At 34.8% G+C, this 25,402-nt stretch overlaps 1 protein-coding gene across 8 annotated transcripts in view; it reads right to left on the bottom strand.

The window, feature by feature from the left end:
• CPEB2 (cytoplasmic polyadenylation element binding protein 2) overlaps positions 1-25,402 on the bottom strand; it is a gene marked incomplete at its 5' end in the record, with an annotated part of 59,755 nt that overhangs the window by 9,745 nt on the left and 24,608 nt on the right. For 4 of the 8 annotated variants that reach the window (XM_081158654.1, XM_081158657.1, XM_081158653.1 and 1 more), the window contains 6 exons: positions 1,816-1,930; positions 2,162-2,280; positions 6,626-6,715; positions 7,545-7,715; positions 14,436-14,459; positions 21,942-21,992. In XM_081158654.1, the coding sequence (XP_081014780.1) occupies positions 1,816-1,930; positions 2,162-2,280; positions 6,626-6,715; positions 7,545-7,715; positions 14,436-14,459; positions 21,942-21,992 (570 nt within the window). The remainder of the gene's footprint in view (positions 1-1,815; positions 1,931-2,161; positions 2,281-6,625; positions 6,716-7,544; positions 7,716-14,435; positions 14,460-21,941; positions 21,993-25,402) is intronic. The other 4 variants (XM_081158659.1, XM_081158655.1, XM_081158658.1 and 1 more) reach the window with 1 other exon arrangement.

The following is a 25,402-nucleotide window of genomic DNA, read 5'->3' as shown; positions in this document are numbered from 1 at the left end:
CATCTTTTCCCCCCACTGCACAAGTAATCCTGTGAAATGGACTTTCAAGACACACCTAGAATTCAATCACCTCACCTCCATCACTAACATCCTGTTCCAACTTTCATCTGGATCTGGCAATAGCCTTATCTCTTCGCTTCTGATCCCACCCCCGCCAAGTTCATTTGCAAAAGAGCAGCAGGTGTGATTCTCTTAAAAAATATAAAGGTTCCCCTCGGTATCTGAAAGTAGAGGGTGCCCTATGAAAACTTTCGTAAACGTTAGGAAAATTTAAAAGCAAAAATCCTCTTTGTATTTCCTTTTTATTTATTTTAAAATTTAATTTTATTTATTTATTTTTTCTCTGTCTTTCTTTTGGTTAGCTAAAACAGGTGCTAATTAATGTAGGTGTTCTGTAAAAGTAGCATAAAGTTAATAAAACTTTTCAAAGGCAGAGATAGCTGTATTACATACCAAAGGCTTAACTGAAATTTCTCCTTGGGAGCTCTGAAAGGCACCACAGCTTTCAAAATCAAGACCCAGACCTTCCTTTCAACCAGCTCCTTCTCCAGTGCTCCTTAACTTAGTGAAAGGTATCACTGTCCACCTTGTGGCCGCAGACTGAACGCTGGGCAACCTTTATTTATCTTATGACAGCTCTTCACCACTACCCCCACTAATCCAGGCCACCACTACCTGCTGCCCCAACTGCAGTAACAGGCAACTAAACCGGTCTACCAATATCCATTCTCAACCTGGCTCTTCCTCCATGAGTCGTTAGCTGCAGTGATCTTTCAAAAACACAAATGTGATCATGATGTCTCCTTCTATTGAAACTGTCCACTCGTTTCCCCTTGCTCTGAGGATAAAGACCAATTAGCCTATTAGACCTGCATGTCCAGACTCCTATTTATATCTTCGGTGTCTTCTTGTGTCTCTCCACTCACTCCTTACCTGCCGTGAAGGCACTTCGGGCTTCTTTCAGTCCCTCTAATGCGTTCTGCTTCCCTCCACTGAAAACCTTTGAACTGCTGTTCCCTGTATCCGAAAACTCCTTATAACCCTCCCGACCACCCCCTAACTACATCCTCTGTTCAGTCTTTACCTGTCAGCTCAAATACACGTCTATTTAAACTATCAGATTGTATCACCTTTCCTTGTCGTATGTTCTTCTAGTCCCCGCAGTCTCCCCGTGTAGCACTTGTGTCCTATTAGTGTTCACATGTGAGAATACTTCTTTAACCTAGCCTCCCACAATGGAAGAGGGCATTCTCAGTGATGGAAATGTTCTCAGTGATGGAAGCACTAACACATTTCATAGGATACGTGGTGTCCTAAAAACATGCTTGAGCAGTGGTCATTTACATCCATAATTATGTTCCTCTGTGACATCTGCCAGTAAATCTCTGGTTCCTGGTTACTGACAACGTAAGTTTATCCCTCACTTATCTAAAGTACTATTTTATTTTAAATCCCAAATTTCTTTCCCAGATATCAGAATCAACCCATATAAAATAAACAGACCCCAAATTCTCCTATCTTAGCGAGCAACACTTAAGAAGTCAGAAGTATTTGAGTGTTTTTTTTTTGTTTTTTTTTTATAGAATCTGTTTGGCCTTAGCTATTAGTATCGATAGATGAGTGTCCAGTTCTCTAGTTACTTGATGGTTTCAAGAAGGGGTCTCAGAATTCTGTATTAGCAACTACCAGAGCATGAGGAATCTGCCCCTCACCTGCTCAACAGTGTCATGTACACAATAGCTACCAAATGTTGACTGAATTAATTCATATTTAAATGATTTTTAAAAACACATAATTTATTAGCATTCTACTTACCAGCCCTTAGTGGCCTAGGAACACCTCCAACAAAAATTGTTTTTCGGGGATCCAGAGGCTGAGAACCATCCATTACAAAATCACTATCACTTAAATTCCAAGGACGGATCTGAACCTATTAAGAAAAGGACATTATTTTATTGGGTCTTATTTGCTTTATAGCTTATGCTGTTTTGTGCCAGTGGTTTTTTTCATTGTTTAAAATTTTGGATAGCTGGATTTGGACACAAATTATTTATCTAGGAACAATAAATTATCCAAATTCTTAAAAACTGAACTCTTAACATGGTGTTTGTTTTTGGAAAACTTGTGTTTGTCGCTTAGAGTTAGTGTAGTGCTTACTTACTGGTTTGTCTTTGATGGTAGGGCTGGAAACACACAGATAGAGTTTTCCATCTTCTTCAATGCAAGCATCAATTAGTGCCTGAACTGAGCTCTCTTCTTGAAAGAGAAGGAATGCATAGCCTGTAATAACCATGAAAAATGAGGCAATATGTCAAGGTAAGTGATTACCCTCAAGTTTCATTCATGTTTAGAAAATACAAGCTTTTATTAAAGGAAAAAATCCTATCAAATAGGACTAGAATCATTATACTTTCTATTGGAGAAAACAATATCCTACGAAATACATGCAAAAACATATACTCAGAAAATTACCTACTTTATATATAGCACTTATTATTCAGTACTGTTAAAAGTTTTACATGAACTATTTTGTTTGATTCTCACAAGTCTAGGAAACCTCATTCCCACTTTTCAGAGAAAATACTGAGGTATCAAGTGGTTCTTTACTTGCTTCACATTAGTCACATAAGCAAGTAACTGGCTGAGTAATTTCAAGCTTGGGTCAGTCCCATGTTCTTTCTAGTAGTGGCACTGCCTTTCTCAAACAATTTGGAAGGGTTAATCTGTTCAGCATATTACAGGAAACCTGAAGTTTCCTATAAATTCCTTCAGGGTAAGAAGATCTAGAGCATACTTTTGGACTACAGCATACTTGGAAAGGCCCAGGAATTTCCATACTCAGAAGGAAAATTCCACAGTCAACTTGACAACTTTCAAATGATACTAAGAAAACTATCTTAGGAAGGCTGGAATAAAACAGGTTCCTTCAGGATGGGTCAGAAATTTTAAGTCATGTCTCAACTTGGATGAACAATTTTTTCAGTCTAGAGACTACTTAGATGTGTAAATCCAAGCTCTTGCTTAAATTCCTGTATCAGTGGCAAATACGTACTTCCTCCTTTCCTTGTGACAACCAATTGTCAATCTTTAATCATTCATACATCCAGCAGGCAAAGCAGAATTCAATATAAAAAAGCATCAAAATTTACATTCCAAGTTTACTATTATATGATTATTCCCAGCAGCTGATACTATAAATGACCTAAAAACACAACTGTCGCTTGACAAGAGTTCTGTGCAAACACACACGGAGCACTGCCACCCAGTTCCAATAGGAAGCAGCCATCAAGCAGTCCACGCGCACCTGCCCCATTAAACAATGCGAAACACGAGGTCTATTTTACATAGAACTCAAACAACACTGCTCATTGCCGACAATGGCATTTATTGCCATAAAGCTCTGATGCTACACAGAAGTACTTCACTTTAATAGAATTTCCTGGCTTGACGGCATAAATAAGACGTCAACCCAGCCTACACAGACAGAAACTTCCAAAGGTACAACTATGCAAGGTTAAGAAATGCCTCTCAGAAGCTTTTTAATTACTAGAAACAATTTAAATATGCTTGGAAAAAAATTAAGACTGGTTTTCTTTAAGCAAAGGCTTTAATTTTGATACAAAACTGAGCATTTGAGAGCTATAATTGTTTTTTAATAACAGAGAGGATATAAGGCTAATTTACTAAAACAATATTTTAAATTCAGTATTTTTAATGCTGCTTAAGTTTTGTGATATTAATTTTTGATATAATTATTTTCATATTACTTAATTTTAAAACAGTCCTTTAAATTCAATAGTTTTAATATTGCTTAATTATTTTTTGTCATTATTAGGGAAGAAATGTTTATACCACAAAAATTAATTATACGACATGGCAGATAAACTATGATCTAGCTAAGGAAAGCTATTAAATATTAAAATACTCTTACCAAGAACAAACCATCTATAGTTCTCTAGAATTTATTAGAGCAAGCTAATATTCACACAGGGAGAACCTCATTCACTGCACAGGAAACATACGTACATACATGTGTGGCTAAGCATCCACGGGTTCGTCACTGCCTGAATTACAAGGTAGCTTCACCACTGGATGCTTTTATACCAGTGTTTTCCAAACCATGAAAAATGATGAATTACAGCAATGATAAAAATGCTTGAAAGAACAAGGTTTGGGAACACTGGTCTTTGGCAATGGCTACAATTAACTATAATTGTACCAAAAAAGCTATGATTTGCTGTGCTAATATATATATTTTTTTGTTTTTGGTTTGAGAAAATAAGCTAACAACCACCTCAAAAACCACAATGACAATGACAATGGCAACAACTGCCACAAAAGACAGCAAATATTCTGTTTAAATTTGTGCCAACCCATCTTCCTAGGCTTATAGTCCACCATCCCTGTAAATGAACACGAAACTCATGTAAAAAATGTGTATGTCTCCATAAAAACCAATTCTAATTCCTTTTTAAAATTGTATTTCACTTCCTGCCTGGAACTCTGTTCAACAACTTTTTATCTAAGTTGCACAGTTCAACTTTAGATTTAGTTCAAAACTTCTCAGTGAAGCTTTCCCCCACCTACTTCAGGTCAAAGTGATTTCTCTATCCTACAGTTGTTTATATTCTGAATTAGGCAATTACTAATCCACGATTACCGAAAATACAAAGGTTAATAAAGACGGTCTTACAGATTATTGAAGGAATCTGACATTAATAAAATAATCATGTATTTTTAAAGTTGTGAAATGTTATACTGCAACTGTGGTAAGAGCAATGAAAGTGAGTGGTTCTAGGAGAGACCGCACTTTCATCTGACCTCATTAGGAGGGTCCTGGAACTGATATTTAAGTTGACATAAGTAGGGGATATAGATGCAAAGACACTGGAAGAGCCTTCAGGCCAAGGGAACACCATACATAGAAGCCCTGAGGTAGGGGGAGCAAGGTCAGGTTATGGAATCAGAAGGGAACAGGAAGAAATAGTGGGAGAGGAAAGTAGAAAGGTGGAGAGGCCAGCAGGGCAAATGCCTTCTCGTCATTTCCCTAATAATAAAAGAAACCACTGGAGGGCTTTAAGCAGGGGAGCAGAGAGCAGCAGCATCAGATGAATTAGAGATTACTCCTACTCTACCGTGGGGGAAAAACTGGAGAGAGCCACAAATGTGGACAGGAGTCACATACATGTCTGAAGTATCCAGGCAAGGCATGACGGTAATTTACACAAGGACATGGGAAAGCAACAGGCATTTTTGTTGAACACTCAATAAAATAAACTTTATAAAAGAACAAGATAGTAAAACTGTGGACAACAGCAGGTAAAAACTGAAAAAAAAAAATAGACATCTGTATCTAAACGGAACTAATTTTCTCTCTAACCCAAGGATTTGGGACCTCCAAGTATAGTGAATTCCAAAATCATGTGAAAATTTAGAGTATATGAAGAAAGGTCCAGAGCTTTTAATAGATTCTCATAGAGGCCTGGGATCCAGAATTCCTGCTCAAAAGATATTCTCGATCCTGTAAATATAAGATCTAAAGGCATAAAAACATCACTGTATCATTACATTTCTTTAAAAGTTACATAAACTAGCAATGGAGGTTCTAGAATTCTCAATGACAAAAAGTAGAGATGGCCCTTACAATTCATCACCAGACACCCTTAGCTAATTTTTGTAACCCCATAACCTAACCTGTTTCCTTTCCAGAGCCCAAATCAGACCACTTAATAGATCTATTGGAGTCTTTTCCAGGGTTAAAAATTCACTCAGCCATGAGGATAATAGTGTATTTTTTCTCTTCTAAAATTGTACTTCAGTAATATTTAAAGAGAAGTCTTAGTCTTTCAGCCTCCCCCTTTATTCACTTCAGAGAATCTGCCATTAGGGATCCGACCGACTGGAACAATGCTCAATTCTTTCCCCCGCCTCCCCTGCTCACTGTGGCCAGGGGACCCTTCCTCTCACCATCCACGGTGGCCTGGCTTTGCTCAGATGAATGCTGGCAGGGTTTGTGATTCCTGTACTCTGGTGATCAGCCACAGCAGTACAGCATAAGTGACTAACACAACTAGGTGTTTTCTTCACATCTTGGGTCTTTATATAATTGGGTGTTTGTTGCCCAGTCACCTTCTCCTCTATCTGAATTCACCAACAGAGTGTGTACTGCTCGGTTGTGAGCTGCGTTATCTGAAACACTTAAGTAAATTTTGCAATATTTACACTATTCACAGGTTTACATATTTTAGTTTCACTTCACACAGGTCTTAATTTCACTGAGAAGTGTTTTTTAATATGTCTGTACTCAAGTTACTTGAAATGATACTTTAGACAGAATAAGTATTGAAACGTCTGACTCTTTACCACCATCATCAAATCATTATAGAGAAAGCAGAGCAAGTCTCACGATTCCTCACTGGCTCAAAGTGAAACTGAAACAGCTCTCAGGACCATTTCACCTCACTCGATACATATGCCAACCTCCACAAATTACACTATTAATTTTTACATAAAGATGGAGTCATATTCAATTTTAAAAGAATAGAAAACACCAAGTAATTGATATTGTCTCTTTTGCTCATATATAATTGATTTCCTAGCAAATATTAACAATAAAAACCCTTACCTTTTGGTGGAAAATAGGACTTGCTTTCTGCTTTATGAGGCCAGTCTACTACCAAAGGCCCAAATCTTCTGAAGCTAGCAGTTATTTCATCTTAAGGAAGTATAACAATATGCATTAGGAATCAGTTTTAATAATTCATTCTAAAACCTCATATTTTATAAGTTACTTTAAAGATTTAATATTTAAAATTACTAAATAGCCTAAGATAAGCTAGAATATAAAAAGTGAAAATATGTTTAATGTTCTTATTAAAATTATACATAAAAATAGCTATTCTGTCTAAATAAATTCATTTTTAAGTCGTACACTGGCCAGAATAATCAATTCAGTGTGACTTTTAAAATTTTATATAAAATTATATGGATAATAATGAATTTATAGTACACCAAACCTTAAATATCACTGGCTTGAAAACCATGCCACCATTATGTTAAATTAAGTAAAGAGATCCATTACTGCTCGATAAGTAAAACCTTGTAGAAACTTAGGAATGCTGAGACAAGATTGAAAACCCAGAATACTCATTTATGTTCCAGGTAATTCCATTCCAAAGAAACCTTATTTTACTGATTATACACAGAATCATCTATCAGTTATGAAAAATAACAGATTTCCCACAAACTGTGTTCTACACTTAAAAATGTACGTGGGGTAGGCCGTAGGTACCTGGTACAAAAGTCTTATTTATAAAAATGCTCACAGTAACAGTTACATTATAACATAAGGCAGAGCAATCAACTTTTAAAAAGTTATTTATCCAACTACCTCCATGTGTCAGCAGTGGACAAAATATTTAGAATATTTAAGCAGAGATGGAATCTATTCTAATTGGAAATCTCTAGGGGTAAAAAAATTCCACACCCCATTCACATCATATTTCAGGTTTTTGGTTTTTTTAAGGCCCAAATCAACAACTTACCTTCATCAATATCTGGAGGAAGACCACCAACAAAAACTTTTCGAGAGAAACGTTCTATTCGCTCTCCGTTTTGATGAGCTGAGTAACACGTGGGTGAATTTAAAACACCAACTTGATCAGTGTGGCCATCGTCCAGCAAGCCATCATCGATTGGGAAGAGGGAAGAGCGGGCTAAAATATAACAAATGTAACCTGAATCTCAGATCTTAGAAAATGATAAAGTCAAGAACAAAAGGAACAATGACAAATTCAAAGACTTAAAAAAAGGTGATATATGCATAACAATGAAGGAAAATTCAGATAGTTTGTTTTAATTACTCAGATTCAAGAGAGAAGCAGTCTGAGAAATGACTTAGAAATAGTCATATGACAATAATTATATCACAAACAGATCGCTTCACATTTTTATGGAAAACAACAAGAATCTGATGTATGGGATGGTTACACTGGATGTGTAACAGGAGAGACCTTTCGAAATTGGTGGCAAGAAGGAAACGGCACAGACTAAATGGATAAGAGGACATAAAACCACTTGCAGACCACAGGAAGGACAAAGGCATCAAGCAATATCTCATATAAGGTCTTGAATTAATTTATTATACATGTGCCAATTACATGAAGGGTAGACAGGGCTTCTGCACAAGTGCAAAACAGAAAAGCCACTGCTCTGGGACTTCGGTCCCCATCTGAGCTCCCCCGTCGGGAGTGTGCCCTATACAGGGTACATGCAATACAATCCTCTGCAGCAATCATGAGGCTGGACTATGTGGGGGTAAAAAATAAAATGACCCCATAAAACACGGACCCTGCTCTCAGGAACATCTATTTAGAAAAGACAAGATCTCTACATGTAACCAGCACACATCCATAAGAAAGCTCCCCAGGGCTTCAGAGGAGGTGTGGTGGAGGAAGGGAGTAGTGTGGCTTCCTAAACCCTCAGCTGAAACGGAACAGCATCTGTGGTAACACTGGAAAGGCAGCAGTGCCCACTGAGGGCATTAGGAAGGGCAGGATATTCAAAAGTGAAAATATTTGTAAGGACATGGTTTTGAGTACATTTTTCAAGTGGAAGAAAAAACATGAGAGAAAGTAGGAAAAATAAATTTATTTAAGTAGCAGAACAGTCAAGCTAAAAAAGCACTTTTGAGGTCAGAGTGCTCAGTTTTGACTGCCAGGCTAAAGGAGGCATTGTCTGTAGTAGGTGAAGGAAATAATAACACAGGGCTCGCAAGACAGTAACTTTGTCCTTTGCTTTAGGGAGAGTTACTCAGCAAGTATGGTTAAGGCAGGTGGAAGTGAGCAGATCAGTTCTTCAGAGAATCCAGGAAGGACGGACGGCAGAGGTAACTACAGCAGTGAAAAAGCAGATGGGAAACAAAGCAGAGACAAAAGATGGAAAGAAGAAACCAAAAGGAGATTTTAGAACATGAATGGTAAGAATCACTAAATGGAAGGACAGTCAAGACCAGAAACTGGTGCCAGAAGGGGAAAATGCTTTAGATAAGCAAAGTTTCACAAGCCGACAGGGTGTTCAACATTTAATGGATGCGGTTTCTGGAGCAAGGAAATCAGTCACACACACGAGGAAATAGGGAGTCGCCCCCTCAGCGGTGCTACTCAAGGTTCTTGGTAATCACAGATGAAAACGCCCGAGAGAAATGATGAGGATGGCTCTGGGAAAACTTACACAGAAACAGTACATTCAGGGAGCGGTAAGGAAAGGAAGAGGGAAGCCCAACATCACTGTGACGGAGAAGCGGCGGAAAGTAACTTGATAGAGAGAGCAATGAAGGGACAATGTGAGGTGCTAATGGTTCTTTAAAATGACAACTGTGCTTGAGAACATGCATGATTTTCAAAGGTATCAATTTAATAAACTTGGGTGGGAGTCACACTGCATGTGGAGCTTTGTCAAGTACAGATGTTAAAAGGTGATGGTTCTTCAGAAGTTTATCACAGAAGGAAGAAGAAAATAAGAATGTAGCCAGGTCGCTTTTCTTTCAAGGCAGAGTGAACTGTTTTTGGATGAGGAGACAATGTATGTAATACATGGCACGTGTCTTAATATATACAAGTAATAAACAAATATGCAACATAAAACGTCATTAATGTTATCATCTTGAAAAAGATGACACATAATTAATCAGGTGATATGAACAAAGGCAGTCAGAAATGTGTCCACCTGCAAAGAACTGGGGTTGGGGTGACAACGAGGGGGGCTACATGTCTGTGAACTATGTAGCTAGCTAGATGTTTCAAATAGTAATTTGAAGTTTATAAAATACAAAAACAAGGAAAATATTCATACTGAGTACAAGAAAGGAATTATTCTACAGATGCAAACTCAATTTTAGTAAGCTATTCTGAAAGACAGCAATGTTTACTGAGTAACTTTGTGAATATTAACTTTCCCAATACCTTTGCTATCAGCAATAAGGGCTAATTGAAAACAAATGTCAATATTCTTTGTGATCAATGGAAAGCTCCTCAAAACAAAACTACTTAACAAAATGAACCTCATCAAGATCTGTTAAAAATAACATTAATTGTGAATAACTAGTTCAACTTTCTAAGGTAGGACTTTAAGTAAATAATTCTATATTTAAAAAAGGAATATATGAGGTAAAGAAACAACACGAATACTAATTTTTGATGAAAAATGACAGATTCAAATTTTATACTTATTTCAGATATGTCAATAGTTTGGAAATTATTTCACTTTAAAGTGTCCTTACATACAAATTTAGCAGTCCCATGAATACAACAAAGTCTAACAGATTTTTATCATGAGAAAAAATATAGATCATAAATATTTAGGGTCCATGAATGCAATGACTAAGGAAATCACTAGATAACCAATGTCAGATAGGTGATTCGAAATGATAAACTTTTATGCTAACTATAATATTGTTAAGTAAAATTATAACTTCATGGATAATTATTTCATATTACTAACTATAATAATTTCCTAATTGTAATAAATAAAGTATTACAGTTAGTAAAATAGCAAATATCTATAATCTATTAACCAAAGTTCAGCTGAACAAAGGATATAAGGCTAAGAACATACCATACACTAGCCATACTAACAAGAATCTTCATTGCTAAAAAATCATGACTGCTTTCTTGCTTGAAGCCATAAGAGCTATAGTTACTTAAGAGAAGTTAACTGAGTAAACACCACCAACAAAACATTACTTTTAACTTGCCAATTATCCTTTCCTATAACCCAAATTAATTGATTATAAAAGGAAACCACTAAATAATTATGTATGTCTTCCATATACAGTATGCTTTGAACACACTAAGAATTATACACACATATATTTAGTGCATGAAAATGAATGGCAATAAAGGTAAAATCATATGTGCTGAGAGAAGTAGAATTTGATTAAATTTGATCTGGAATAAAATATTTACAACAGTTTTCAACCAAAATTAAATTACCTTTCTTCTTTTGTGCTCTGAAACTAGGGTGTATTTTCAGGTTTTTATATCAAGAGTGAAACTGGACGGTAATAAAGCACAACACAAAATCCGTGGGATGCTGCAAAAGGCACATGCTCAAGAGAAAAACTCCCATACTTAGAGTAAAACTTAGTTCCAAATGCACATTAGAGAACAAGAAATGTTCAAAATAAATAATTCTAGTTTATGCCATAAAAAGACAGAAAAATAACAGCAAATTAAAAACAAAACGGATAAAGGAAATAAACAAAAACATGACAAAAAAGGCTGACAGATAATGAGTGGAGCCAAAAGTCTGCTCTTTATAAAAGTAAAAAATCAGTGTATCTCTAAGTTCATCGAGAAAGAAAGAAAACGCAGCACCTGCTATGAACAAGGGGATATCAACCAGCATGATCTGCGAACCCTGAAAGGCTAAGACGGAAATATGATGAACAACTTTATGCTAATAAACTCAACAACTAGAGGAAATAAATTCCTTAAACAAACCACCTTTAAAAACGCACAAGAACACACACGCACCGCATACAGAACTAAACAGACACAGAAATGAATAAATTTTTGTTCTTTAAAAATCTGGTTCATTCACCAGTAAAGCCATCTAGGCCTGGAGCTTTCTTTGCAGGAAGTTTGTTTTTAAGTTAGAGATGTTACATTTCCAATAAACGTAGAGCTGTTCACACGCATGCGTACAAACACACCTACATACACACAAATGAAAAAGGCAAGTCAGGGTTCTGCACCAGGAAAAGGCACAAACGGCAGAGGGAGAGCTGACACAATGCAACACGAGACCAGCTATAACTAAGATTACACTGGGATTCTAACTCTGACTGCGTTCATGCTAATACACCTAAACATTAACACTTATCCTGACTTCTCATAGTTTAGCCTCATTCTGGAAGCCCAGAATAAAGTCATTTCCCAACATATCAATGGGGAGAGGGAGGAAACAAAAATTAAACATTTGCACAAATTAGTCAATTTATAGCTTGAAGCTAAGCATGGTTCGTTGATAATGTATCATTCTGTCCTTTTATTTATTGAAAGTTGTTCTAAAAATAAAAACACAAAACAAATGCACCAATGAAGCATGAATAGAATATCTTTCTCATCTCATAAGGTCCAGAGGTCACTCTATCAGGGGAGACAAACCGCCAGTGTGATTTCTATGTCATACGCAAGGATAAAACTACCAGAGAAAAGCAGTAGGTCCAGGGCTGCTCTTTCTCGAACATCCCCTGCTTACTCAGGCAGGATCACCCATCAAATCAGCATGTTTCTCAAAACAACTAGAATGAAATTGTAAGTACACTTATCACTTTAAAAGCTTCTACCCCAATAAGAGGTAAGTCCTTTCCTCACAGAAAAGAAAGGGCATACGTAAACCCAATGGAAAGGGGGAATGAGAAAAAGGAGGAGGAGAACCAGGTTACTTCCAGGCCTTTCTGAGTCATTCCTTTGGCATGTTTTTTTTTAAAAATGTTTTATTACTTATGGTGTCAAAATATTTTCAAATTCAAATAAAATCCATCAATAACTATTTCTAATGGGTATACTTTTCATCTAACCATCAAAATAAAAATTTTAAAAGCAGACTTCTACTATTCACAGAATATCAACTAAAAAAAAACCCTTACTAATGTCATATAATTTGAGAGGAAAATTCAGGCATTATCTCCCCATAACAAGCCAAATAAGTGTGACAACTGTCAGTTCTGTCCCAAAGAAGGCCTCTACCTTAAAACCATGTACAAGTCTTCTTTCTTCCAATACTGGGAGGCAGCTCCGAAACAGAGGAAATCTTTATGGCTCCCAGAGGATAGAGATATTTAAGAGTAGCATCAAGTTCCTATCTAAAAGCAGAAACTTGCTTTTTCTTAGTTGTACTGTAACTAAGTCTACAACTGTAACTGTAGTCTACAATTATAGAACTGAGATGAAAGAAGATAAATAATGTGACTTTCTGTGAACTTCCTCCTAAGAACTTCCTAGATCATGACATTTACACTGGGGTATGCCAAATTAGATTAAACATAAATTGCTAAGGCTAATTAGATGAAAAGTGTATAATAAGAAAATAACCCTAAATTGCTCTAAGGTGGCAAAAATACCTTAAAATCACAGCTTGGTGAGTATTTTTCAAAGAGAACTGAAGCTCTATATTAAAATAGCACAGTGAAAAGAGATTAGTCCACAGATCTGAAAACAGACCCTAAAATCCTAAAGCTTCCCTCTCTCTTCTCAGTTGCTAATAATAATCTTTAGAAAGTTATTTAGGTTGTTTTCTATAGCTCTAATTTTTTAGTTATAAAACTAAAGAATCGAGAAATTCAGTCAAGCACTTGAAGTTTCAGATTCCAAAAATGAAGTTAAATTCAGACAACGTAAAATATAAAACTGGAAATACTACTACAAAACACTGGTTTCTGTCCTCAGTGGTGGGAAATGCTTTCCTTTTTTTTTTTCAAATCACATGCGCTCGTGACTAGATAAGAAGACACTGAGCACGCACACACAGGTAGTATTATCAAAGGGCACGATCATCACTGTCTGTCCTCCGTGGCTCCAGGGGGAGTCTAGGGGCTGAGGAAAATCCTTTCTACTCAGTTTGGCACTCATAACAACTGTATAAATACCGTAATTATCACTCACTCAAAGAATAATCTAGTAGGTTAAAGTTACCTTTGCTTCTTCTCATCCCATAAGACTTTTTCCCTCTCAAATTTTGCACATAAAAAAAAAGGCCAAGTTTAAGCCATAAAAAAAATGTAAGCTGCTTTCCTAGAAATTTTATTAGTCCAGTATCACACGGTGCTAGCTTCTTCCTTAAGATAATAAGAACCCTGAGGGAAAGACTATTGTGGGGGAGAGAGAAAGTGTGTGTGTGAGTGCGTGGAGAGAGGGCATGGGGGAAAGGATTATATTCCTAGAAGACAGAGAACTACTGGCAATATGATTTCTATTTATCAGTGTCAATTTGTTATTTGTTATTTTCAAATGGGTCAAACATAAAACTAATAAAATAGATATATAAATTGTATATGACAGATAAGACAATCAGTTATAGATTCAGAGAGAAGAAAAATCATATTGCGTGTCATCTTCACCAGAATTTATTAAAAATATTTCGTAAGCAGGCTATAAATGACAGCTTTATTTTAAAAGGTATATAATAACTTTAAAAATGGTTAAAATCTGGACAGCTTAAAAGGGATAATTTTATCAAATAACCATATTAGTATGAAATGTTCTTTAAAGGTTAAGAGGTTTAGGATTCAAAACTTTGACAACAAGTGCTCAAATAAAAATATAATTCTGTGAGTTTTCAACACTGCATAAGAAATCTGTGATAATTATTCAACACTGAACAGTAAAACCCAACTAGAAACAGTTATACCATAGCAAACATAAATGAATTACCTCGTCTTCTCCCATAACTCCTTGCTGCATGTAAACAAAGGACAAATTGTAAAATGTCAGAACTAAAAAATAAGCTCACATTTACAAATATCTGTGATATGAAAAGCTATGTGAGCATCTGGAAATTAGTGCTACTTTGTCTTCAGAGCTACAATAATGCCAATATACACTATCTGCATAATATTTTACCATTTACAGAGCACTTTTATTATATATCTCATCTGAACTGTATAAAAACTGTGAAATTAACAGGAAATATACAATTTATTCTCAATCAAGTTAAAATTCATGAATAAATGTTTCATCAGATCAGGATAGGGATACGTAACACTTTACAGCTAAACAGCATCACAAATAATTTTTCCAATGAATGGAAACAATTTGAATTAAATCTTTATTCTTCTACTCATTATAAAGACCAATATAGCATATAAAGTCCAACAAAGTTATTCAGACCAACTCACATTATACCAAACCCTGTGTGGAAAAAGTACTGGAAGGCACAGTAAAGAAATCAATCCATATTCAAACTTGCTCAGTTGAAGATATTAATGATATACTATAGCTAATAATGCTTTCTATTGTTTTAGTACATTTTATAACAGCTACCTAAAATGTTTATGTCTTTACTTCCCAGGTAACAGTGATTCAGATACAAATTATTAGTAGTATTTCACAGAATAGTAGGTATGTTTAATACTGTAAAAGTATAAAGTAGTGTAGTAAGGCATTTGAATCTGGGACAAGCAGTTTACGTAATTCCTTATGTAGAAAAAAAATGCTGCAATTTTTTTTTTCATAAGAAAATACCAGTTTGATAAAATTCACAACTTGTTTTTAAATAACTCCTCCTTCCAAATCTGAGTATACAATGAGTACTTTTACCCTGGAATTGATATATAAAACCAAGGCAGTAAACAAAAAATTACTGTTTAATTTCAGATTTTATTTCATGTTCATGTTTTAGGTCTGGAAAAAATTGATACTGAATTAATTTCAAATCAAAATATATATTACAGTTATCAGAAATATCTTCCCAAAAGTATGAAACTTAGAGATCAAAAGAAAACATCTCATCTCATTAAATATATTCTATTATTGAAATTTTCAAAAATGTATTTTAAATTTTATACTAAGGCTTTAATATAAATGTGTCTATATGGTGAGAATATAGCATTAGTTCCCCTGTAATAAAAAAGAGGATAAACAAACTAGTCAACTCTCTCAATCATTTACAGCTCAAGAAATAAGTCAAAAAATATAAGGCTCACACTCGTCTTTTATAGAAAATAACTTCATTTGTACCTCTGCCATTCTACTGTCTTTATTTAGCTATATAATCTACCACCGACCTAATATATCCATGAGCACTAATTAACTCAAAGCTCTACAGATTAACCTGACCTATATAGCTTACCTATATGAATATACATGTGTGGTTTATGTATACATATAGCTATATATACACACATTACATATATGTGTATGTGTATATTTGTGTGTGTACAGGGTGGGGCAAAAGTAGGTTTATAGTTTTGAGTACAAGAAACTGTATTCTTATATTATTTTTATTAATTATTCTATTATTTTTCATGCAAACAACTGTAACCCTGCTCTTGCCCCACCCTCCCTCTATAATTTACATAGAGCTTATCTACCTATACATTAGCTTATGGTGAGGGTGGGGATGGAAGTGTCAATTAGAAGTCTGTTATCTAGGTCTTCCAAGACTTATAAAGGTCTTAAAAAAAAAAGTCTCAAAGAGATGGGACATCAACTGTGGAGAATCAGACCGATAAAATGGGAACTTCTAATAGAGCTATCAAGAACAGGCTATAGAAGAGTGAATCCCTTAAGTCTCTAGCGCTGTAGTGGTAAGGGGAGCTGGGCTTCCTGCTTGTGCCTAGGCGTGGTCTAATGATACCGACCCAGCCTAGGTTTGCTTTGGGGTATCTCATTCATGGCTGGAGAGGGTCAGACATTTATAAAGCAAATGAAACTATTCTCATCAAGTTTAAAGTCAAATTATGAATTATGAAGAAGTCATAACGTGGCACCTAATTCTTAACCTACTGAGAAGATTAATGACACCATAGCCAGTTTATGTCCTTAGGTGTTATGTTCTTAGCTGAGGTTATTCAATACTAAAACAGTGAAAATAAATACAAATCTTCACAGCATCTTAGATTCCATCTCATTCCTAGGCCTGAACACATTTAGAAAATTTCTCTATCTATCTCATACCTGAGGAACCTTAGAATCCTGTAAAAAGTTATTCCACTTATTTTTTGGAAAACTCTCAGATTCCAAGTTTCTTCATTACCAAAAATAAACTGACTGCAGATGGAGTTAAACCCTGTGAAACATTTCCTATTCCATGCCATGGAAATAACCAAGCTGCTGCCACCATGCTAAACAAAGATGGGTGCCCTTACTTTCCTACCAATGTTCCTAACATGAATTTCTGGAATATGTTCTGCTATAATCTTATCAGAAACCCCTAGTGAGGAAAAAATCATTAAATTACTATTCATTATGCTTTTATAAAGACTTCTTTAAAATATGCCCCTCCAAACTCATTTAGAATATGATTTAGAAAAAAATGTGAATACTTTTTTGTATTAAAAACTGTATTTAGAACATAAAATTTCAGATACACATATCTTACAAAGCATTATAAAAAACACTTTATACAAAAGTGAGGAATTGGCTATTTAACATACATGTGCAAATATATATTTGTGTGTGTATGCACATGTATGTTAAAATGTATATTATATGCTTTTAGATATATATATGTTTTATGTATATATACATTTTTTTCTTTTCTTTAATGAAGATAATAAGGCTGTGAGACATGCCCAAAGACCTTTCCTATCTAAGTGGCTTTATAATTTGGTCCTGGGTTATCAATAATATTATTAGGTTCTAACCTATAGCTACAAAAAAGAAAAAGAATAATTCTAGCATTCTCTTTAGGGTCTTTTTGCCCATATGTATTGGCTCTTAGCTCAGTTGTGGTAGCTGAGTTACTGCAGCTGGAAGAATTGACAGGTAAACATATCAAATCAGTTGGAAATACTTAAAGGTTGAAGTTATCTTGGTGTGAAACTAAAAAAATTTGTATTTCTTACTCTAAAAACTTGAGCCAAAACCCAGGAGAAAAATATACACCCCCTCCCAAATCCCATCATAATCCTCGTCAAGATCCAAAATAAATCTGTTGTCTACTCCACTCACTTCCGTCAGCATAAAAAAAGAACTGACTGCATACTCAAGTCTCCTATGTTCGTGACTGTGACTTAAGATAGCATATTTAGAGTTTCTGCCTTCAGAAATAGAATTTTATTTCTGAGTAAATTTTCTTAATTAAAAGATACACATAATTTCTTCCTCCTAAAAGAACACAAAGCTTGATTCCAAACATGGCTGTATGTGGTTAGTAACTGCAAATTTAAATTTCAAACTACTTTGCTAATACCATCCTCCCATACTTCTGCTCTAACTGTTCTCCTTTTGAAAAAACATGTGTATTAATAAAAATACTATTTTCCTTGATAAAAGGGGTAAAGAGGAAACAATTCAAATAGAAACAAATACTTGAATGACACTTGAATGTTCCGTACTACTATGAAAAACATAGTAGTGTTTCTGGTTTTTGTTTTACTATTGAGAATAAAAAGTATAAAATGTATACTTATAGAAATATAAACATTCAAGCTGTCATTCTGACTTCAGATAGTACTTAACCTTTGGTTTTTAGGTATTCTTATACAATGAGACTTTCCTAAAATGCCTCTGGATGTTAAAGTTGGGCTCTTCTATAACTAAATTTCCTAATAGTGGAGTCTCCACCAGTCAATTCAACTTGATTTCCACTTGACTTGAGAAACGTGGTCTGTTCAGAAGTAGGAGCTGCTTGCAGTTTTATTTATTTGGCATTTTTTGTTACAATTTTTAAAAAATCAATACAACTTCATGAGACATTTGAGTGTGGGATTATACCTCTTTTTCGGTATCTGGGTTAAGAGGCTCAGAGTTAAAGATTTGCTAGAGGTACGTCATAGTTTTACCTAGTTTGACCGACTTCCTGACCTTTATCCCATACCCTGTTTATCCCTTAGTTAAAGGAATATTTAAAAGTTTAACCATAATGCTAATTAACTAGGAAGAGAGGATCATAAAACCTTTACAATATTTTCTTTATCTGCATAACTATACTATTTATATATTATTTTTTTTAAATGAACACAAGCCTAGTGCCACTGTAACATCACAGATTTCTGCCAGTTCTGTATTTTCTAAAGACTGACCTTAAATTGTAATAGTCACGCATTTATTTGAATGTGTATTTGTGCACCATCAAAAGTCATTTTGGGTAACACAGGGGCTAGCACACCATACTTTAGGAAACTGCCTAAGTGAGTCATTTTGCTTTTACTGACCCGAATTTGTCCCTATATAGTAGCTCTTCCAAGTGGTTCTGGTTTGGCTTTCTGCAATAACATAAAACAAGCCTTCTTTGTTCACTATATGTAACATCTTTCAAATAGTTGAAAATATCAGTTATGTCTTCTCTAATTCTATATTATCCAAAGTAAACAGACCCTACTCCTTTATCTATTCCCGTGACATGATTTTTACTCTTTCAAAGTGATTTTTGTCACTGTTCATCATCACCCACTGCCCATCATCCACCCACTGCCCCAGCTAACTTTTACTTTCAGGAACCGTTCCAGACACATTCTTTACATGAGCGAGTGCATTCACTTCTCCAACAACCCCCTGGGCAGGCAGCATGCTTTCTCTCAGACACAAAGAATCTGAGTCAAAGTGAAGTCAGATGAGCTGACCAAGGTCACACAGCTAGGTGAGAGTAAGCTTGAGTTTAAACTCAGAGAGTCTGGCTCTAGAGTCTATGGCATTAACCACTATAAACTATTATTGAACCACACAAAAAAAACGCTAATGTATTATCAAATACTGATTTTTCAAAGTCAATAGTATTAGCTATGCTTATTGGTTAAATAATACAACTTATTTAATTAATTGCCTAATAGTGAGTTAAATCTGTGACATACTAGAAGTGTAATAATTTAAGCAGCAGCTCTATGTATGAAGATGCTACACTTTCTTTAACCAGTCAATAATATTTAATAATTTACTATAGGTAGAGACTTGTTACTAATATCATTTGATTTCCATATTTCTCAGAGAGACAATCAATATGTTAAGAATATAGTTGAATTACAAGCAGTTAAAAAGTAGCTAAAAAAATTTTCCCCTTACTTGTTAGTGCCCTTTACCTACTTCTCTCTTCAATAAACCTTAATGTCTAAAAAAAAAAATTATTTAAATATTTAATATTCAAATACTTCTTTATCCTATAAATATACCCAATTTTCTGATTTTTGCTTCACCTCTTAACCAGTGATCTCAAATGAACAAATGAAATGTTTTCTCTTTGGATCAAATTGTTTCTACCGACCTAAACACATTTCAACATCCTAGTTTCATGATCTTTTATCTCCTTAGTCCCCTAGGAAAAGTTCAGAATTTCCAGGATGGCTTACTGTCCTCACTATGGACCGTGGCCCTGAAGTGGCAGACTATGAAGATTTTTCACATGATAAAACAGCAGATTTGACAACAAGATGCAACTCTTTACTGAAATAAAATATGCTTGTGTCTACTATGTGATGCAAACATTTTCAATCTAACATCTAGATTATTTATAAGGGATTTAAGCAACTGATGAAATCAATTAGTTTAATTATGTTCAGTGTAACTAAAGTATAAGTTGTAAAAATAGTTCGGCAACTAAGCCCTTTGCTCACATATAACTGACACATTCTAATGTGATTACAATATACTTCTAAATTATCCCAGTTTATTACCCATTTAACAATCTAAGAACATCTGTGAATGATCCAACAAAGTATCTCAGATAGATTTTTCCTTAAGATGGATTGACAGAATATGTGAAACATTCGCAAACTTAAATTTTTCAACCAACTTGTTTTTAGAAGTTAAAATAGAAATGTGAATGGTCTTTATTTACCACAAAGAATGTTTCAAAAGAAAAGTATTTAAAGAAGGATCATATATAAATAATTTATTGTTACCTAAATCTACCATTATTTTATAAGTCAAGCCATACGAATAAGAAAAATTATGATCTATTTTCAGTTTTGCAAACTCAATTTCAACAATATAATTTTAGAGGTCAGAGACCAGCTACTCAAACAACATGTTTTTTAAATTCTGTGGTAGAAAAACAGTTGAATGAAGTCTTGGAATGCAATTTCTAGTATCTTTCTGGTCAAAGTCTACATAAACACTGTGATTCACTGGATTCATAAACTTGGCCTACTGGACTGTTTTGTGAGGTCTAGTGTGGACATGGCTTCAGCCTAGTCTGGCCCCAGTGTTAGGACCTTGACAATTCTACCTCAAACTGTTCTCAGAGGCCTTCACTAATAGATAACCCAGTCAGACTAGGCTGGCACGGGGTGGGCAACTCAGTACATAATGGTCCAACACTGAATGAACCAATCAATCACCTTTCCTAACACGCCAATTACTCTCTCATTCCAGAATCCTATCCACCTCAGCAATCTCCCAGGTAGCGTGGAGTTTATTCCCATCTTTCTGTTACTACACAGTCTTTACTTAACATTAGTTCACATGGTCTAGCTTTACCCTGGCCTTTTTTTTTCAGCATTTGTCCCCCAACTTCATTGCTTTAGTTGAAGTAGAAGAGTCAAGCCATTTAACAATATAATTAAAGTAAATACTTTCTCTATTCTTATTTCTTCCTACTTCCCGCTCATCACCCACCCTCTGATTTAAAAACACCGTTGTGAAGGGTATTTTAATCCTTCATGTCTACTCCCACAGTCATGGATGTGCTAAGTACTGCAACTCTCAGAGTGCAATGTTTGTCCAACAGAAAGAAAACAAATTTTAAGGAAAGTTTATTCTTTTCCTAACTTTGGTGAATTTCACATTGTAAACTTTCTAGTTAGAATAAATTAAGTTAGTGTGACCACTGAATTTACAGAATTACCAGTATATTCCTTAGTTGAAATAAACCCAAGTGCTATACTAATAAAAAATTCTATGCACTTTGCAAACATTATCTCATTTAATTCTCCTAATAAACCTTGAGATTTTATTTCCATTTCACAGATGGGAAACTAAAGTTCATGGAAGTTACCTGACCAAGGTTACACCCATAAACTGGAAGCCAATATTCAATCTTGGGCCTGTCTCCAAGTCTGTGATCATTGAATCAAGTCATAGCATCACCAAAGCACTTCCATGACTACTTTGTCAGCCAGAATATACTCAAATTCCCAACTCTGCTTTCTGTACAGAAAGAGTTGTAGGTTTACTTTTGTGCCCATAAAATGACTACATATGTATAGGGAAGGTTTACAGAAAGGCATTCAATTATCTTTATGTAAATCAATTGGAAAAATGAAATGTTTTTATATAACTTACCATTTAACATCAACAGAGTGTCAGTTCCTGGATGCGGATAGCTCAATCGACCTTTAAAAAGACAGGAAAGTTTGAAGATTATTGAGCTATTTGCAAACTGAGAAAAAGGAAAGGGGCATAAGAAGGAAATTATTGAGTACATCATATTTCTTAAGAACTAAAAAGGTAATGTTTAACTCAAAGTATATTAACTAAATTATCTTTGAAAGTTGAAAACAAAAACCGTTAACCCAAGTTCCTAGATCCTAAGAGCACAATGAGATTTGGGAACAATCCCTATAGCATAAAGCCTATTTGTTTTTAAAATGTAAAAACAATGTAGGTATCCTAGTCTTTCAAACTTAATAGAGGATGTGAGAATTTCTTAATATTACAACGTTTGTAGTAGTCTCTTTTCCCAAAAATAAAATTTGAAAAAAAGTAATTTCTATTCCTAAATAAAAAACAAGCAAAATATTAAAATAATAAACAGTAAAAATTCATGACTTGCTATTTAATTCAATATCATTTTATATAGTTGTATTTAAAGAAGTTTAATAAAAACATCTTAAATGTATTATTACAAATGTTATTGGAAATCTAACTTGTTCAAAGTTTATAAATGATATAAAAATATAAAATATGAAAATATTAAGGCTTAAGAGCACAGTAGTAGCACAGCGTTTCCTCTGAGTCACTCTTCGTTTAGAAGTTTTGCGTTACTAAGTGCCGTAAAGGACAAATGTATTATATACTGCTGGGGACAAGGGAAAAAGGCATTTTGAACATACTGTCGTTTATCCAGCATCTCTACATTCTAACATTTGTTTGGTGAAATGTCAACAGCGAGGATAATCACTGTTTTTAGTACATTAAAATATAGGGCTTTTCTCTAATGCCTAAATCTCTGATAGACTAAAATCCACTTAGAAATCTGCTAAAAATTAAATGTCTGTGAGATTGCATTTTTGCAACATTACGGTAGCACATAATGTATTGCCACCAGAAGGGTGGCCAATAAATATCTGAATGGACTTGACATGATTAGAAAAAAGTACAAATTAACTTCATCACCTTTACCGCCTCTGCAAGTACCCTACACTTCCAGGGCTTTATTCTGTGCAAATATTCCATACACAACAGACTGGCTTTGGCTCTTGATTTAATTATAAAGTTAAAGAACTTGATTATCTACCGATGTAAAGGCAAGAAGCAAGATAGTCCAACTTTGACATTAAAATACATAAATATTAAATAGACATATAGATATAAAAACATACCTATACACACACATACTTCATCAAAGCTCTAATTTCACTATAGCACATTTTGTTTTCAACTCAACATAAAGTAAGTGTTACTGTCCTTCCAAGGACGATTTACCACTTCCTATTACTCCTGAGTTTCACGCAGGACGACATTAACTAACTAAATGATCTCCTAAATAAAGCTGTCATATTCTAACAGCACAGAAATACGTTTATTGTTGTGATACCTTAGTCTGTACAGAAGGAGCAGGACACACAGCGTAGGAAGCAGAGCTTTCCTCAACAGGACTTCAACAGCATGGAGCATTACTTTCAAGTATCATATCTTATTTTGGAAATATGCCTATTTCTAAACATCTTGTTGCAGATGAGCAACTTTAGAGGACTAAAGACCACGAAAAAAGTACTGTTACTTCTGACTTGAGACTGCAAATCAAAACTATGAAAGTGGCAACCCATGTTGCTGTTCAGTGCGAGGAGTTCATTAAGTCCTGCGCACTGACAGTGCGTAGGAGGCTGAGAATACAAATGTGAGTGAGATGCAGGCTCTGCTATGATGCAGCAGTGAAGACAGACACAAATGTACAATTTGCATCAAGCCTGCCAAGTGTGAAGAGAGTTCCGCACAGTATGCTACATAAAAACACCAAGTCCAGGGGTTCAGGCAAGGTTTCCTAGAAAAAGTAAACTAAACAAAGCCTTAAGTCTCGCTCCACTTCAAAAAAACACTCAACTTTCTACTGCCACATAATTATCCTCTAACAGATTCATTGTTCATTTTATTTATCCCAAGACACAGGTAACAAGATATTTGTATTGCTAATAGTCTGACTTCTTGGCTCTGAAGGGACCTCAAAGGCACACCACATGTGGAAAGTTCAAAAGACAGACACCTATTTACAAATGGATATATACCTGCATATATGTTCTAAAACATAGATCTCTAAACAGGAAAATCTCTCAACATAATAAAATACTCTAAAATGAAAAACAAATTTAGGATATTTAAAAGTTATCCAATTACTTTCCCTCTACTTCAGTGAAAATATTAATACATCTTTACAAGTTAACTTTTACAATTACATTTTACTTAGGATAGTATTAAAACTACTTTCACTAAGAACCTGCCAATTGATAATAATAACTAGCACTTAAGGGCTTTTGCCAGGAGCTTTTCTAAGTTCTTTATAACCAACTATTTAACCCTCACAACAATCTTATGAGTTAGGTACTACTGTCTTCCCATTTGAATATGAAGCCTCTGTGCCACAAAACATGAAATAACTTGCCAAGTGACAGGTGGCTCTCGCAGGACTAGAACCCTAACAGTTTGGCTCCATACTCTTACTATCTTATAATGACTTCCCAGTTGATAACATAATACAAAATAAGGTACGTATGACTAGGTATAGGAAAAATTCAGCCATTAAAGAAGTCACAAAATTTTCTATTGTATATTAGATAACTTGTACTTTAATACAAAAAAAAATGCATTGTAAAACCAATTTCTTTTCCATATCGTCCAAAAGCCCTGTGATGCAGAGACTGGTAGCTGTACACTAACACCTGTTCCTGTTAATAACAGGACCCCCAAATGATATACAGACACAGGGCTTCCTAGAGTAAAAATCTAAATTTCTCAGCTTTCCTTGTAGTTACATGTGCCCATGCGTGTAAGATCTGGCCAGTGAGACATAAAGTAGAATTGGTATATACAGTTGCAGGGAAGTATTCCTAAAAGGGAAGATCTTCCCTTTTCTTTACCTTTTTCCCTGCTTGCTGGAATGCAGATGAGACGGCTAAACTGAAACAGCCCTATTAGATCATGAGGCAGAAGCTGGGTGTCACGGATAACAGAGTAAGCAGAAGAAGCCTAGATCCATGAAAATCACCATAACACTTCTAGGAGTGCTACACTTACGTAAGAGAAATGAAATTCTATTTTGTTGAAGCCACTTAAGAATTTTTTGTTGTCCCAGAAGAACCTAATCTTACAAACAGTCCTTTAGTAATAAATTTGGTCAAGTTGCTTATTATTGTGAAAATATCATAATGTACAATAATTTTATAATAGCTTTAATGTACCTACAAATAATAGGTATATATTACCCCTTGACACTTCTTTTACATTAAGATATTATGGAATTTTAAAATAAATAATTTTGAAGAAATATATATTTAATCTTAGGTGTCAGTGAAAAGCTAGATGACCTA

The sequence above is a fragment of the Miniopterus schreibersii genome (genome assembly GCF_964146895.1).
Source record: "Miniopterus schreibersii genome assembly, chromosome: 1".
NCBI classification, from domain to species: Eukaryota; Metazoa; Chordata; class Mammalia; order Chiroptera; family Miniopteridae; genus Miniopterus; species Miniopterus schreibersii.
The sequence above is the reverse complement of the archived record's forward strand: the minus strand, read 5'-3'. Positions and strand labels throughout refer to the sequence as shown.